Source organism: Castor canadensis, chromosome 7 (genome assembly GCF_047511655.1).
Source record: "Castor canadensis chromosome 7, mCasCan1.hap1v2, whole genome shotgun sequence".
Lineage (NCBI taxonomy): Eukaryota > Metazoa > Chordata > Mammalia > Rodentia > Castoridae > Castor > Castor canadensis.
The window spans coordinates 100033827-100051724 of record NC_133392.1 but is presented as its reverse complement, the minus strand read 5'-3'; the positions used below and the strand labels follow the sequence as shown (position 1 = coordinate 100051724).

The window sequence follows — 17898 nt, the reverse complement described above, 5'->3', positions numbered from 1 at the left end:
TTAATTTGAAAATGTTTATATATTAGCAAAGAATGTAAAAAAAATTTAGTAGGTTTTTTTTGGTGGTATTGGGGTTTGAACTCAGGGTCTCATACTTGCTAGGAAGGTGCTCTTGAAGCCATGCTCATAGTCCACAAAAGGACATTTAGCAATAGTCCTGGTCATCTTATTTACATGTAATATACTTTTCATTAAGAAAAGTTTACTAGAGCAATTCTTAAAAAATAATGGAGCTAGGAGTTTTTTACATTTTGGAATTTTTGATTAGGAGAAATGATTTTTACTTTGATAGAGCAATGCTTCCTATTTATTTGGTTTTTGTCTGGTTTGGTTTGGGTTGGTTTGGATGTTTTCAGACAGGGTCTCACTATGTAGCACATGCTTGCCTGCTGGGATTACAAGTGTAAGCCACCACACCCAGACTTAAAACAATGTTTCTAAGCTGTGATCAGGTTCATTTTACTAGCAAACAGAGGAAAAGCACCCATCATCAGTTTCTCCTCACAATGAATATTGGAGTCACACTAATGTGCTTTTAAACTGGAACAACAGAATGCCCAGCAGGATACAAATGATAATAAAGACAAGAGATAAGAAATGTTGAGGAGGGTGTGTAGAAAAATGAAACTTTGTATAGTATATGTGAATGTAAATTAGTCCAGCCATTATAGAGAACAGGTTCCTCAAAAAACTAAAATTAGAACTATGAGAACTCCTACTTTCAGGCATATATATGAGGAAAATGAAATGAGTATCTAGAAGAGATATCTGCACCTCTATGTTCACTGCAGTGTTATTGACGATATTCAAGGTAGGGAAACAACCTAAGTGTCTGTCAACAGATGAATGGCTAAAGAAATTATTGTCTGCCTAGATAGTGTATACACACAATAGAATATTATCATTCAGCTTACAAAAGAAAGGAATCCTACCATTCATGAAGTGGAAATGAACCCGCGAGACACTATGCTAAGTGAAATAGGCCAAGCACAAAAAGAAAAGTCTGATGTGATCTCTTATTTATAAAAAAAGAAAAAATCAAACTCATAAGTGCAGAAAGTAGAATGACAGATACCAGGGTCTGGGGGTTTGGGAATGGCCAAAGGGTATAAACTTTACGGTACAAGACAGATGAGTTCTAGAGATCTGACGTACAGCATGGTAAATATATTTAGTAATGCACTGCATACTTGAAATTGCTGAGAGTAGATCTGAAGTGTTCTTAACACCCACACAAAAGTAACAGGGGTTGGTTATATTAATCAGCTTAACTGTGGTAGTAATTCCACCAAATATACTTATATCAAAACACCACGTTTTATATCCTAAATACATAACAATATTTTGTCAGTCATACCGCAATAAAACTAGAAAAATTTTTTTAATTTAGATTATTTTCATTTATATATTTATTAAAGAAATAGTTCACAGCTTCTCTATATAGACAGAATCAAAAAGTCATCTTGGAATTATCTTTGTACTTGAAAAGTTCATTCGAGTGATCTCTCTTGGTTGCAGACATGATTTTTCTCCCTTATTGATATTCCAGTTTACTATAAGAGAAGGAAGGGACAAAACCTCAAACTTTTTTCTGTAAGATTTCAGCTTAGGAGAGATCAGACTGATTCCTGAGCTAGGTCTGCTGGCCAAAGAGAAATAAAAATACCCCAAATGAGAACATTCTATGAAGGAAGATACTGGTTTGCTACCCTAGACTTAATCCAAGGTTTAAGAGTAAGGGAGAGTTCTGAAGAAGCAAGAAACCACCTTTAATGCAACCATACTAGTCATGCTTTGATGAGCAATGGTTAAGCCTTGCTTAAAGACTTAAAAAGTCATAGTCTTCTATCCTCACATAGGAAGCCACTACAGTAGAGGAAAGTTGGATGAGTAATGAACTATAAAACGATACCAAAACGCACAACCAAGTAACAGAGCTCCAGTATTAGATAATGTTTATCTTCATGCCCAAACTGGAAGTAAGTCCTTGGAGTTTTAGGACAGTTCAGGTCAGGAACAGAATGATATGCTAGATTTTCTTAAGTCATGAATGGAAAAGTAGGCATGTGATCACATTACTCCTCTAAGAGAACGAACATACCCTTTAATATCAGAAATGATAAGGTGGAACCTAACCATACATTATTATTAATTTGACTACTTTATCTATTCTTTGCCTCATTTTGTGAAGAATTTAGGCTGAATTATGTATTAAAACGTCTTCCTTTCTTTACTTGGTACGTTTAGACTTATTGTTTCCAGTTAAGTCATAACAACATTCCTTAATTCTTCATATTGATCAATAAATTACTTGCACATCAAGACCCGTTACTGGTCTGCTTTGGCTTCCTTCATTTCTCTCCCAGGAAGCAATCACAAACCTGACCCAATTCAAGGGGGAATATGGAGAGGGACACAGATCCTGTTTCTAGATGGGAGGCAGAGCAAAGAATCTGCAGAATTATGTTAAAACTATTTCCCCATATTCCTTCCAAATGCAAATATCCTTTTCAAGATCCCCAGAAGCCACATCCAATTACAGCATCGGGCACAGGCTCAAGTTCTGGATCTCATCATCTGAATCAGTTCAAAAGTGAATGAGGCTCTGCCTGTTGGTCCCTCTCCTAAGGATGGTCCCTTTATCTAGATCACTGAGTTAATTAGGTCCCTTTCCTACTTCTCACATTACCTAATCAGTGATACTGTAGCCAAACTTCACCATTACAAACCAAAGTGCCCTTGCCTCCTGCTACCAATCACATTTTCTTCACACTCTTACAAACAGCCTCCTCAAAATCCAAGGGACTACCAGTCTCAAAACCAATGCCTATATTTTAGGTTTTGATAAGCCAGCATCCCACTTGAACTACCAAGCATTTTTCTGTTTATTGATACTCCCTCAAACTCACTGCCTTAATATGATTGTATTTTGCTCACAATGTGAGGAGTCAGGAGTTTTTGGAAAGGCTTTGCTCTCCCCTGGGATCTCTCATACAGTCAGCTGTTGACTGGGGCTTCAGTCATCTTTCCAATGGGGCTAATTAACCCTAGAAACCCAGCTAAGTCTGTGTTCAGGACCCATTTATGAGGCTTCTCCACTTGGCGTGGGCTTCTCACAGTACGGTGACAGGTTCTGGGCCTGTTTGCATTAACATTCTTGTAAACTTCCTATCTTCTCAGCTAATAGGGGTAATTACTCCTGGGAAAGATTGAAAACAAAACCAAAACAAACTTTGGGCTCCAACTTCAAGTACTTCCTAAGTAAATGTAACAATGAACTAACCCTCTCAACTGGAAATCCATTTGAAAAGAAAATGAAATAAAAATGAATGTTAAAATTGTGCTATTACTGCATACATAATGTTAGCACAAGGACAGCTAAGGATAATTTGCATAATAAATATTCGTATTCTTTTTTTCTAGTTAGTACAGTAATTGAACAGTAGCCATCAGTGAAGTAGGACAAAAGAGGGCTATTATCATAAATGTTAGCTTGATCTTTCAAGGGGATTTGATTGCCTTCTACCCAGACTCCATACCATTCACTTGAACAGAGGTTCTGCTTTTTGTCAGTTGAATGCTAAGTGCCTTTCTTGCAATCAAATATTACTGTAGCTGACCATATTCCACACAAAGCACATAGACCAGTTTCTCTGGAAAACATGGATCTTTCATGGTAACATTTCTTATGAACAGATCATGGATAGCCAGGCACAGGTGAGATCAGGAGGATCATGGTTTGAAGCCAGTACAGGCAAAAAGTTTGTCAGACTCTATCTCAAAAAAACCCAACACAAAAAATAGAGCTGGACCTGGTAGAGTGACTCAAGGTATAGACCCTGAATTCAAACCCCAGTACCACAAAAATAAAAAAAAATAAAAAATCCTGGGTAAAAGATAAGCCTAGGAAGCTGGGAAAGTCCTGATCTAATAAAGATGGCAAAAGACACAAAAATACAACATATCAGTGAAACTGACATAATATTATCTTTTCTCAAATGATAGCATATATTCTTTCATGTTAAAGAAAAAAAAATGGCAGTACTGGGGTTTGAACTCAGGGTTTGTGTTTGCTAGGCATGTGTTTTACCGCTTGAGCCACACCTCCAGTCCTCAAGTGAAAAAATTCTTCACACGTCTAATAACCGCTACCTATTATTTTCCTTTAAGCTTCTTTTAATTTGACATTCAATATAAGTGAAGAGCTAAATTTATATTTTTGGAATCAAGCCATTACAGCTATTTGCAGTTCAGGGATGAGGCCAGAACATACATATTCAATGATTTTTTTTTTTTGAGTCATTCGTTTCAAATAGTGGAATCAGGATTAATTTGGGGGAATCACTGAATTAATCTAACATTGAACATTGAGGGACATTTATCCTCCAGTTTTCTTATGTAAATTAAGACATTTATAAACTGAATTTTGAACAAAAAGGCAAGTTTTTTGTCTTGCTCTAGAGGGAATAAAGGCATGCACTCCTTTATTGTGTCTTCAGGAGAATGTGGATGGCTTCCCCAGCTCTGTATAAGGACAAAGAGCATTCCTCCCTGCGTTACATCAGATTGGCTTTCAGATATAGCAGAGAAACTTATCTGATGAAGGAGTCAGCCCTCCTTCCTAATGGAAAGATTCTGGTTACAGGATAAGATCTTTGAGAAGTTCCTGTATACATTCAAACTTTAATGACCGAAGTTACAGATTACAACAGAAGCAATATTTAAAGCAAATTCATTAAAATTTAGGACAAGTGTGTTAGTTACGCAGTGGTGGCAAACAAATTACTACTTAGTGCTATTACACAGCATTGCTAGTGAGGGTGAGTATTATGTTTGCTCATCACAACAGCTCTGAAAGGTAGATAATGTAGGTAAGTTTTTTCCAGGTGAGAAAACAGGTTTAATAATGAGCCCAACTCCACCAAATAATATATACAAAGACTCTAGATCTGCCTAATTCCAAATCTTCCTTCTCCTACATAACAAATCTCAATTCAATGACAAAAAGTAAAAGCAATTAATAAATAAGAAAGATGTATCCCAAAGTTAGAGGAGCTAAAATTCTACATGTTGTATAAGAAAAACTCTTCAACTTAGATTGTATATTGTGCTACACCTAAAGTTAAAATACCTAAGGGGGAAAAAAAAAAAAGAATGCTCTGCAGGCCTTAGAAGAGAATGCTATTTACTTTTACACTTTATGCCTTATAATTTTTCTCCCCGTCCCTATTTTCCTATCTTAATTTTTTTTAATTCTCCAATTCAATGTGGTTTTTTCATATATATAGAAACTATCTTTGGGAAATTATTTTTATTTACTGTGTTCATGTTACTGCTCTTATTGGAAAATAATGCTGAAGAACAGAAAAAAACATTTTCCATTGCTCCCTAGGTAGGACACAGTTTTCTGTTCATGCATTCTATCCATATTAACCTCAAGGCATTAATGGTACTAGAAGCTAACAACTGACTTTTACAGAGCTCACACTAACGTAGTATACTAAGGTTTCCTAAATCAACACCTAAAGCACAGGAAAAATGTGTAAAATATTCAATACAATTATAAAACCTTTTACACAAAACATTCACACTAGTTTCTTTGGTAGTTTTTTAAAACTCCAAATAAAAAATCTCTGTATTTGTCCTCATTGTTTTTACTTTCTAGAAAATCCTAAATCTGACAAAAATAAAAGGATGTTTCTTTCTTGGTAGGCAAAGAGAATAAGACTCCTTATATGCCAATGAATGATCTGGTGAAATTCATGTATATTTATTTTTTAAATTTGCTTATAAAAAGACAAGTTTAGGACTGGTAGAGAGGCTCAGTTGCTAGGCTCACCTGCCTAGCAAGTGTGAGGCCATGAGTTCAAACCCTAGTATTGTAAAAAAAAAAAACAAAAGACAAGTCTATATATTACTTAAACTGACCTAGGTCTTAGTTCATATTAGTAAATAGAAATATAATTAGCTCCTTAATAGAACTTAAAAAGTAAGAATTATTAAAAAGGAAACCATAGGGTTAGTGGAGTGGCTCAAGTGGTAGAATGCCTGCCTAACATGCATGATGCCCTGAGTTCAAGGTCCATAAGCTTTTTTTCTTCCTTTTTTACAATCACATTTCCTTAAGTGACCAGAGCTTGCATTTGACTAAACTGCTTTGTGTTTATTTTGTATTATATCTGCTACCCAATGAGTCCTGAGGAGGGGCATTCCTTTCAGAAAAAAAAAAAAAAGCAGTCAATAATCAGAAGGCTTTTGAAAGAAAATAATTAGTGTTTAAAATGTGAGTCGACTTAGTTGTTCTATAAGCAAATGTTAAATATTGTCTCAACCCAAAGTTACTCACCCACGAGTCCTAAAAGAATGTAGCCCATAATAAATAGAATGAAGATCATGCAGCACAGAACATCTGTACAATTCCTAAAGACAAAAAGGAATAAAGAATTAAGAAGGGTCCCAAGAAATTTGTTTACTGCACAAAAATACAGGAAGGGAGAAAAAGATAATAATAGTGATATCCATTTGATTTCCAGTAATTGTGAAAAGTCCATCAGGTGTATTTTTGCAATCAAAACCCTTTAGTGGCAACTGGGGAGTCAGAGTCCATAAGCACAGAAGCTTCCTTGGAATTCTTAATGTTTATTCTCTCTTGGTTCTTTTTTTGTAAAATATTTATAACACCAAGTAGTTATTTTTTTTAAATTTGAAATTGTAATTTAGGCTATTCTGTTATATGATTTTCTTCTTCATGCCTCTCCAACACATGGCTTAAAATAATTACCATTTTCCATCCCTTCCCTTCTCCATTTTCTTTCTACACACTATTTTAGTGGTACTATCATTGAAGAAAGAATTAACTATATTAACTTTATGGAGAATAGAGTTATAACTATTCTATATAAAGAATTAAAGATATTTTCAAATTGATTTTCCTGGTTATCCTGTAAGCTAGATATTGTCAAATTAGGTTTAGGGAAAATTTTTCTCAGAGAGACTTACTAATTTGTTAAATAAAGGTCATAAACCAAGCCAAGACCCACCAAGGATATTCAAGCTTTTTAAAATGCAGTCTTTTCTATTTCCAGTGCTACATTTCATTTCACTTTAAGTGGCTTAGAAGGTCAAGCTATGTCTGAAAAAGTGAGCAGTAATGCCTTCTTTCTTTATTTGAAACTCAATAATAAATCTACTGGTAAAGAAAAGATCCCACCAGGCATGGAGGTTCATGACTATAATCCAAGCACTCAGAGGATGAGACAGGAAGTTTGAGGCCAGCATAGGCTCATAGTAAGATCATTTTTCATTAAATAAATAAAACCTATTTGACTGGACTAAAAGTGGCATATGAGAATTTTCACAGCAAAATATTCTTGATCTTGAAGATGGCATATGGATTATGCTCTAATCTTTTAGAATAGGTAGGGTGAAATTTGTACTTTTTACCAGTAGTAGTAATGAATAATAATTATATGGAAGCAGACACTGTACTTCCTTATAATGATATGATCCTGTTATGCCTTTACCACTTTCTTATACATAACTTTGAGAGTTTCCTAAGAATACCATTGGGTTAATAAGGAATGTAAGGTGAATTGACCTAGTAAGGAGAGGTAGTTACAGAGCCAGGCAAATAATAGGTATCCGATGCCTAAACATTTCACTTAGTGTTTTTGTCAATATTATTACAATTTTCTGTGAAGAGTCAAAATAGTTATATCTGAAAATAATCACACACATTGCTATAACTGTATAGGAAGTGGATGTTTTCTAAAGAAAGTTAAATTTGGCCAATCCAGAAACAAATCATCATTTGTTTAAATCCAATTTAAACCAGCAATGTTTAATTTCATCTTTCAGAATTTCAAGAACTGTAAAAAGAGAGGAAAGCAGGCACTGTTTTTGTTTTGTTTTTTTTTTTTTTTGGTTAACAACCATCAAAAGCAAAACCCTGCTTGGGTGTGAGGAGAGTATCTGTTTCACATGTATTTTGACACATCTTACTTAAGGTCAGGGTATCGTCCTGTCATGATAGTTGTTAAGTAGCCAGACAGTTAATGGGAAATGCCTGTAGGCAAGGATACAAAGAAGGAAACTGGAACACTGGTGTGCTTCAGTTAGAAATCTTGCAGTTGTCATAGCCCTTGTGTGTTAATCATCACTACCAAGAAGAGGGAGAGAGGGATGTCATTATGTCACCATTCTGTCATCATGTATCTATAGTATTATATGTTTACATCTATAAATTTATATATCACACATATATGAAGGATATTAATATGGTCTAATGTTACACATTATTGTAATGTTATATATTTAGGAGAATTTATAGTGAGCATAGGAAGAAAGAAATGTGCTAGAAAGATGAATGAGACAAACATATCCATTTTAAGGGATAATGCACAAAGAAAAGAGCAGAGTGCAAATGGAAATTTTGTACAAAGTAAAACCCACACTCTTTCGCTGCTGGCACTGAGGAAAAGATGTCAACTTGAATTTTGGTTCTCTATGGAGTTACACTATGATTTCCCTTTCTTATTTGCTGCTGAGGACACACTAAAGCCCCAGGGATTACTCCATGCCCATACAATCATTCTCTCAGCACCTCTCCCCACAGTGGGGTAGTATTTCTCAATCAGCCACACCTTGAGCATTTGGGAGTTCAGTTTGGCAACCAGGGAGGATAAGGTTTTCAGGACAGCTTTGTTTATCTGATGCACTGCTTTAGAGAAATAGCAAGATCACACCTCCTGACCAGACTATTTAATTTTATCTTACTTAAACACAGAACAGTGTTGAACAAATTGAAAATTATGAATAGAGAATTTGAGAGTGTTAGATAGTAGGAATAGTAATATTTTAAAGTTGCTCTGGAAGTGATTTGATTCCTTTTTCTGCTTTAGAAATTTTCTTTTATGAATTGGTATATGTGAATATATGTACTTTCAGGTAGTTATAATTATCTGCTGCAGTTACTTCTTTTGCTCACTTTTTTTAAAAACCAGTTTCCCTTTCCTCAGATGTATTCTCTCCAGGAAAAAAACAATTAGTGTCTAGAAAACTCAGGACATCTGCCATAATCCCACATGTTCCACAGGAAATGAGTTTTTTGTTTTTAAATCAAGTATTTAATTTGGATAATTTTTTTAAACTCTTGAGACAGTTACTGAGATAACTAGGTGGTAAAAGTTATGGCAGAAAATCACTCTAAATCATATTCTTAGAGGACCGTCATCACTATACCTTTTCCTCAACTGGGTTCATTTTTATTTTCACAGGAAGCACTAAGAAACACTTTACAAGCTAAAAATGAGTAGTTTCCCACAGGGTCCCAGAAAGAAGACACAATATAGTTATAAAGAAATATGCTCAGACTTTCCAAGATGGTGACTAGGGTACAAAAGCAGAAAGCTTAACCTCCACGACTCCAAAACCTCCCTGAGAAGTTGAAGCTACACCTGGGTAACTCTGACTGCCTCTAGCCAAAATAATAACTGCCATCACACTACGTACAGGAAAAAATTAAAAAATTGACCCACAAATCAGCCTTTAATTGCACCTAACAGCTGCAACCCTCTGCCCAGCCAGCAAGGTGGGTCCAGCCCCAGGGAAACCTTCCTTTCCCCCAGAGATTTTTTTTTCTTTCCTCTTCTTTTTTTCTTTCCTTCTCTTCTCCTCCTCCATCAAGTGGAAATAAAGCACCAACCAGAATCAAACTTTCGATATCCTGAACTCCTAGACTGGGGAACGCTTCTCCACAACACGTTACACTGAGAAAATTTGGGGGCTGCCACTACCGCCGCTGCAGCTGCTGCTGCTGGCTCCAAACCTGCCTGCAAGATAAATGAGTGAAACTGGAGAGCATCATTCTGAAAAAGGTCAGTCAGGCTCAGAAGACCAAAAATCATATGTTCTCCCTCATATGCGGACTTTAGATCTAGGGCAAATGCAGCAATGTGGTTGGACTTGGATTACATGACAAGGGGAGATATAGGAATAAGCAGAAAACCCAAAACATGAAAGCGTTTGATGTCCCCACTCCAGAGGAACTAATACAGAAACCTTAAAGCGACAGAGGTCAACATGAGAAGGGGATCAAGAACCAGTGTAAAGATCAGTTAGAGATGAATCAAACTGGGTTGTAACACATGGGTACATGAGAGCAATGTTAGGAATCTCTCTGTATAGCTGACCTTAACTCAACTAGCAAAAACATTTTGTTTTCTTTATTATGTTTGTTTCTTTTCTTCAACAAAATTAGTGATAAGGGCAGAACAGGACCTGCCTGGAACTGAGCGGGGGGGGGGGGGGGGAGGGAAGGGAAGGGGGGAAGGGTGGAGAAATGACCCAAACAATGTATGCACATGTGAATAAATGAATTAAAAAAATCATTTTCTCAAAAAAAAAAAAAAAACCTGCCTGCAAGACATTCAACAGGCCAAGCAGGTGAGTGCCACATGTCATACAGAAATCCCCCAGCCACCCCCAAGGCAAACCAGCACAGCCCCTAGGCAGACTGACCCCTCCACACACAAAAAAACTATAACAACAGCGAACTGTAATCTAGCACAACAGCAGAGGGGGCAGGAATGCTGAAAGTGCACCAGAGAAAGGGGGAGGGGCAAGAAGCTAATGTCAGTGCAAACTATCAGGAAAGTGGAGAGCAGGTGGGTGATAAGCCACTCCCCAAAGCAGAGCAGACAGCAGATCACAGAGCTCATCTCTGAGCCAGTGAGCAGCATCTAAAGCCAAACTGCCCCGCAAGACTGAAAAATAAATAGAGAACCTGCATAACACACTGACAGCAGGGAGGGGCTGATGGAATGCTGTACCTGCCCCAGAGAAAGGGGGTGGGGCAAAGAAATAAATCCCCAGTGTGGAAATCCCAGTAAACAAGCACAGTGAAAAGCCACCTCCAAAGCAGGGCAGGTCGTGGACTGCAGAGCTGATCTCCTGAACGAGAGGGCAGCATTCAAACCTGAACTGCCTCATCTCACTGGCAGAGGAGATGACCAAGCAGCTGCAACTGAAAGGTAACACAGCTATCAGCTGGGGAAATTAATATCTCTGACCACCCCGCATGATCTGGCAGAGCTACCTCACCTCACAATTTCAATATAACTGGTAGACATGATAAAGAAACCCAGGGGAAAGATTTAAAGGCAAGTAAAAACTTCCTCCCCCAGCCAGGCCCCTGTTTCAGGCCATTCCGAGAGAAACAGCAGAAGTTCTTCCTCCACAGATGTGCTACTGTGATGTATTGCAACTTCCCAGCAAAAGGCTAACTGCCACATCTGCTTTTGTCCTTCCCGCTTGCTTGCTTCCACCTTCTGAGGCATAAAAACCCAACATCCCTGAGCTAAAGGGCCAGCACCATTTTGGAGAGATCCAGGTGCTGGCCCAGTAGCATAAATAAATCTTCCTTTCCTCCAACTACCTAGGTGTGAGTCTTGTTCTCGCTGGTCCATCATTCTCCGGCAACATTTTCTGGAGACCCTAGTGAGATCAGACCACTGAGCCCCATTGGGTAATGGGTCCCTGCTCCCTGGTTCTACAGCCTGCAGGGGTCCCTGGTACCAGGAAGTACACACCCCCAATGTGAATCTGAGGTTTCCTTCCAGACAACTGAAGGAGGCTGCGGAGCCACGGACCAGGCCCTCAGACTAGTGGAATGAAACGGAGATCTGTGCCAGACATCCAGACCACGTAGGAAACCCTGGGGCAGTCAGTATAAGGAGCCAGCCAAACCCTGAAGAGTATCCAGGGTGATGCGTACCTTTCCTCTGTGACCGATGTGATTCTGGTCAACTGGGACCAAAGCAGGCCAGGATTTTAGGGGAAATAAATAGGAACTGATTGTTTTAAACTCTGAGTGAATGGTGTGTGACAGAATGGCTTGACTTGCTTGCATTTCAAGCTCAAATTTGTGGCCCCATGGCTGGGCACCTCTAAGGTCCCCTTAAAGGCTATGGAGTCTGAGTGGGCTCGATCTGCAACTTCACGGTGATTGGCATACGGTCTATGGTGGGATCAGACTAGCATCTGATTGTAAGTCATCCTGTCAGGCTGAACCCACTATGGCCAAGCCACACCTGACCCCATCGCCTGGGATTACAGCCAGATGAGCATCTGTGTGGTCACCCCTCTCCCTTTGTCTGTCCTGCGACGCTGATAATCACCAGGTGCATATAAAATGGGTTCCTCTGGCCCAACAGTGCTCCAAACCATGCTTGCTAGCATTAGGAACAGCTTCTCAGGTGACTATGGAGTCTGGATGAAGCCAGCAAAGCTTCAGACATTTTGTGAACTAGAATGGCTCACCTTCAATGTAGGATGGCCCACAGAGGGCATGCTGGACTTAGCCACTATTGTCCATGTGAGAGACATAGTGTTGGGGAGTCAAGTCATCCAGACCAGTTTCCTTACATTGACTCCTGGTACATCCTGGCCACCCGCCTACCTTACTGGCTACATTTTCATACACCCCAGAGACACATATTGTTCTGGTTAATGGCAAAGTAAAGGAAAAGAATTTGAGGTCCACCACACCTTGGAACCTGAGCTGCCAGACCCACCATCATATGTTCCTCCAGTGTGCCCAGCTGCCCTGGCCTCCCTGAGACCTAAGTCCAACTCAGAGGACACCAACAGAAAGGAGATGGCATCAGACCCAACCCCCCACCCATGTCATCCAACAGCTGTCTTGTTATACCCCCCTTTACCTTCAATGGCCCCAGAAAAAGATACAAGCCATTGGGGAAGGTCGCTGATCTGGGAGGCTAACTAGCAAGGAAGCAAGAATCCTGGCTGTGACACTATGCCCCCTCTGCCAGGCTCCAGGGCCGCCATTACCCCAGGCAGACGAGTCATATGCACCTGGACACATGCAATACGTGCACCAGCTCTTCACTACCACTGACCTCCTGAACTGATGACAGCACACCCCAGCATACTCAGAGGAACCACAGCCACCAACACACCACATCATGCATAGCCACCAACCCAACTGGGATGATTGTCGTCAACTCATGTCTACCTTCTTCACTTCTGATGACCACTGGCAAGTATACCAAGCTGCCAGAGCATGGCTAATTACCCAAGCTCCATCACAGACTGCAAATCCAGAGCAATAGGCAGATGAGAGAATCCCAGACACCAGACTGGACTGGGATCCAAACACTACAGCTGGGCTCCAATCCATCCAGTGCATGAGACAAACCATTCTGGCGGGAGCCTGCCAGGGGGCACAAGGGGCAACTAACCTCACCCGAGTCAGTGAAGTCACACAGAAGCCTGATGAGCCACCTAGCCAATTCTATGACCAGTTCTATGGTGCTTATCATTGGTATACGCCACCTGACTCTAAGGCCCCCAAGAACTGGTCTATAATCAACACTGCCTTTGTCCAATAGTCTGCCTCTGATGTTCGCTGGAAGCTACAAAAGGTGGAGGGCTTCACAGGTGCCAATATTGACCAACTCATCAGTATAGCAGTCAAGGTAGTGGCAAACCGAGAGGAAATGGCCAAAAGACAGACAGAAAAATATCTGAAAAAGAAGGCAAAGATCCTGGCTATGGCCCTCAAGGGAGGAGACGGGAAGACTGGAGGCTAGAAGGGAGGCCCCAACAGGGGAGAACAGAGAAACACAGTGTGCCTACTGTAAGGAACAGAGACATTGGAAAAACGAGTGCCCTAACAAGAAAAAAAAGGAAAAAGAAAGTGACAGTGGCTGCCAACAAATCCAAGGATGCTTGCAACCTAAAGGCAAATACACCTTGGGGAGACAAGTCTGACTGAGGGTGACTGGGCTCCCTTTTGATTGGCCCTCAGGAGCCCATGGTCAAGATTGACATTGAGGGCCACCAAATTGACTTCATTCTGGACACTAGGGCGACCATTTCTACTGTGACCACACCAACCGGTCAGCTCACCAAGGACTCAATCACCATTACAGGGACCACTGGAAACACCAAGAAGTACCAGTTCTGCAAACCCCGAGAATGCATGATCGGTGGATACTGGGTCAGGCACCGGTTTCCGTACATGCCAGAGGCTCCAGGTCCCCTTCTGGGAAGAGACTTACTTTCTAAATTAGGCACCACAGTATCTATGGATCTCGACCACCTGACATGAATACCTTGCCAGTGTTAACCTTGGAGGTCAGTCTTGAAGAAGAGTGGCACATACATAACCTAGGGACAATAAACCCATTGGTCCTCAACCATTCCTAGATCACCTAATGAAGCAGTTCCCAGACATTTGGGACCAGGATGGGAGAATTGGGCTGGCAACAGGACATCCCCCCAATATTGGTCACCGTCAAAGCAGGAGTCAACCTGGTGAGTCAAAGACAATATCCAATACCTCTAGAGGCCTGGAGGGGAATTGTGCCACACATTCAATGCCTACGGGACCAGAGAATCCTGAGGGAACCACCAGCAACCTGGAACACCCCTTTATTCCCTGTCAAAAAGCCAGGGTCCAGTAATTATTGACCAGTTCAAGACCTGTGCTGGGTGAACGAGGCAACAGAGACTATTCATCCTGTCGTCCCCAATCCATACACTCTGCTGAGCTTGATTCCTCCCACTGCCAAGGCACTCATATGTCTGGACCTTAAGGATGCCTTCTTCTGCCTGCAACTGCTGGAAGCTAGCCAACCCATTTGCATTCAAATGACACTGGAGCAAAAGGACAATTAACCTGGACTAGGTTCCTACAGGGCTTCAAAAATCCCCCCACTATCTTTGGGGAGGCCTTAACCAGAGACCTAAAAAACTGCAGACTGAAAGACTGCACTATCCTCCAGTATGTAGATGGCATACTCTTAGCGGCCCCCACCCTGGAGGCCTGCAAAAACAGAACAGAAGAACTGCTCCAGTTCTTACAAGAAGCAGGATACAAGGTCTCACAAAAGAAAGCACAAATTTGTCAGGAGGAGGTCATATACTTGGGATTTCACCTGAGCCAAGGAAAGAGACGACTGGAAACTGGGAGAAAGCAGTGATCTTCTGGTATGCTCAGAGTACAGAAGTTTCTGGGTGCTGCAGGCTTCTGCCACCTATGGCTCCCTGGATTCTTGGTCACTGCTGAGCTGCTTTATGTGGCACTAAAGGGAGACCCCACAGGACCGTTGTACTGGGGCCCTGACCTAGAGGATGCATTCCAAAAACTTAAACAACACCTGGGTCAGGCACCAGCCCTGGCTCTCCTGGATGTCACTCGCTCTTTCCACCTCTACATCCATGAGAAGGGAGGCATTGGATTAGGTATCCTGACCCAGCCACTGGGGCCATGGAACTGGCCAGTAGCCAGAAATTAGACCCTGTGGCCTCAGGTTGGCCCCCATGCCTCCAGGCATTGGCAGCAGCAGTCCTCTTAATACAAGAAGCAGATAAACTGATTCTGGGACAAAACATCACGCTCCAGGTTCCCCACCAAGTAACTTCTCTGCTCAACGGCACTGCCAGTCGACGGATGACCAGGGAACGAGTGGCCAGATATCAGGCTTTATTGGGCGAGAACCCCAGGTATGAGTTGAAGCAGTGAGGACTCTCAATCCGGCCACACATTTGCAAGAAGAGGAGGGAGAACTTCTCCACTCCTGCAAGGAGATTCTAGACGAAGTCTTTCCTTCCCAGCCTGACCTCACAGACACCACCATTCCCAACACCAACCTAGAGCTCTTCACTGATGGAAGCCGGAGCCTACAAGAGGGAGGATACCAGACTGGGTATGCACTGACTACCGTCACACAAGTAGTGGAACATGGATGGCTACCAGTCCATTGGTCAGCCCAATGGGCAGTTATACGCCCTCACCCAGGCCCTCACCCTAGCAGATGGAAAGCGAGCCAACATCTATACTGACTTGCATTATACCTTTGCCACCTTGCTTATCCCCGGGGCCATTTACAAAGAGAGGGGCCTATTGACATCCAGAGGCAAAGAGATCAAAACAGTTAACAAATCTTATAATTGTTAGAAACAGTCTGGAAGCCTCAAGCCATTGCCATCATCCGCTGTCCGGCCCATACCAATTGACCAGACAAGATCAGTCAAGGAAATGGATTGGCAGACAGGACAATGAAAAAAGCAGCCCTCTCAGAAGGAGTACAAAAGAAAGATGCTGCTTCAGCCAAAGTATGCTTCACCTTTCCTGTACTCCTGGACTGACCAGAGTACAGCCCACAAGAGAGAGAACAGGCCCATAAAATAGGGGCTAAAGAGAACTCAGAAGGCTGGTTCATTACCCCAGAGGGAAGGATCCTAACACCAGAAAAGACAGCCCTGGGCCTGGTGAGGCTGGCAAACAACATCACCCGTTTGGGCAAAACCTCCCTGGAAAGACTATTACACAAATACGTGGTCATTCCCCGACTGGTGACTTTAACTCAGTCAGCCAGCAAGGCTTGCCTGTACTGCACCCAACAAAACCCAGGACAGGGACCCAAGGCCCTGCTGATATCTCAGAAGAAAGGGTTAACCCATTAAAACACTTAGAGACAGACTTCACTGAGATCCAACTGAGTAAAACTTATCCGTACTTCCTGGGGTGGTCTGCACTTTCACAGGCTGTGTTGAGGCATATCCCACCCGCACGGAAAAGTCCACAGAAGTTTCAAGAGTGCTAGCCAAGGAAATGATTCCTTGGTTCCGGGTGCCTAGCAGCATCAGGTCAGACAACTGGCCTGCCTTTGTCAGCCAGGTAGTCAAAGGCATATCGTGTGCAGTTGGGCTGACCTGGGATTTGCACACCCAGTATTACCCCCAATCATCAGGCTGAGTGGAAAGGATGAACAGGACTATCAAGACAGCACTAGTAAAACAATGTCAAGAGACACGGCTACCCTGGCCAGATGTATTACCCTTGGCACTGTTCAAAATTAGGTGTACACCTAGAAAATGCAGTCTCTCTCCCTTTGAAGTCCTGTATGGATGGCCACCACCACTAATACCTGGACAGGCTGGAGACCTTTGGGAGTATGGACAGATTGGCCTCCAAAAGTTCCTAGAAGGCTTGGTACATGCTTCTAGGGAGATTGCCAGACACTAGGACACCCAGAGCTGGCCCCTATGACCCTTGGGCCTTTGCACCAATGGAGCCTGGGAGACTGGGTTTGGGTCAAAACCCCAATTAAAGGGAGCCTATACCCCTGATTGGAGGGACCTTACCATGTTATTCTAACCACTCCTTCAGCCCTTAAGGTCACAGGACTGAAACCGTGGATCCATCACATGCACACAAAGTGGAGGATCCAGACCAGGAGTGGAGATCCCAACCCAACCCAGACCAGCCGTTGAAACTGACCTTGACCTGAGGGAGTGCCGATGAAGCCCCACACAGACCTACTGATTCTACTAACAGCTGTAATAATAATAAATGACTCACAAACAAACCCTCCAGACCCAGCTGGGGTCTCTCATAAACTGACATGAGAGGTCAAATTCTCAGAAGGACAAGAGGGAACTATATTAATTAACCGCACCATCCCATCTGTGCTTTGTCAGGCCCTTGTCTTGTCTCCTTTAGGTATTGCCCAGGCCCAGAGGCCAACAGATGGGCCCAACTGAGGCCCTCCACCCTGACTTGTGCTGATCCATCCAGAGATTGCCTATCCAATGTGTATGGCTGAGTACCGCAGTACTGGGATGACTGTGGGGGGGCTTTCATGGTCCTTTCTATGATACTGGTCATGTGTTGATTTTTTCTCTCTGGGGGTTTGAAAAGGGACCCTCCCACAAAGGCCAGGGTGTCAGTGTCCAAAGGCTATCCCTAGGATCAGGAAAGAGAGATCTCCTCCAATTAACAATAGACAAACCACAACGATGGGGAATTTTTGTCTTCTCAAAAATTACTGGGGAGTCCCTTAGGCTTGAGATTAAAGCAACAAACATCTC

The 17898-nt window shown here is 41.9% G+C and overlaps 1 protein-coding gene across 2 annotated transcripts in view; it reads right to left on the bottom strand.

Moving 5' to 3' along the window:
* Positions 1-17898, bottom strand: part of Slc44a5 (solute carrier family 44 member 5) — a 384704-nt gene that overhangs the window by 62843 nt on the left and 303963 nt on the right. The window contains exon 3 of one of the 2 annotated variants that reach the window (XM_074079744.1): positions 6347-6420. The exons of the other annotated variant lie outside the window; for it this stretch is intronic. Coding sequence (XP_073935845.1) covers positions 6347-6420 — 74 coding nt within the window. The remainder of the gene's footprint in view (positions 1-6346; positions 6421-17898) is intronic. 2 annotated transcript variants of the gene reach the window in all.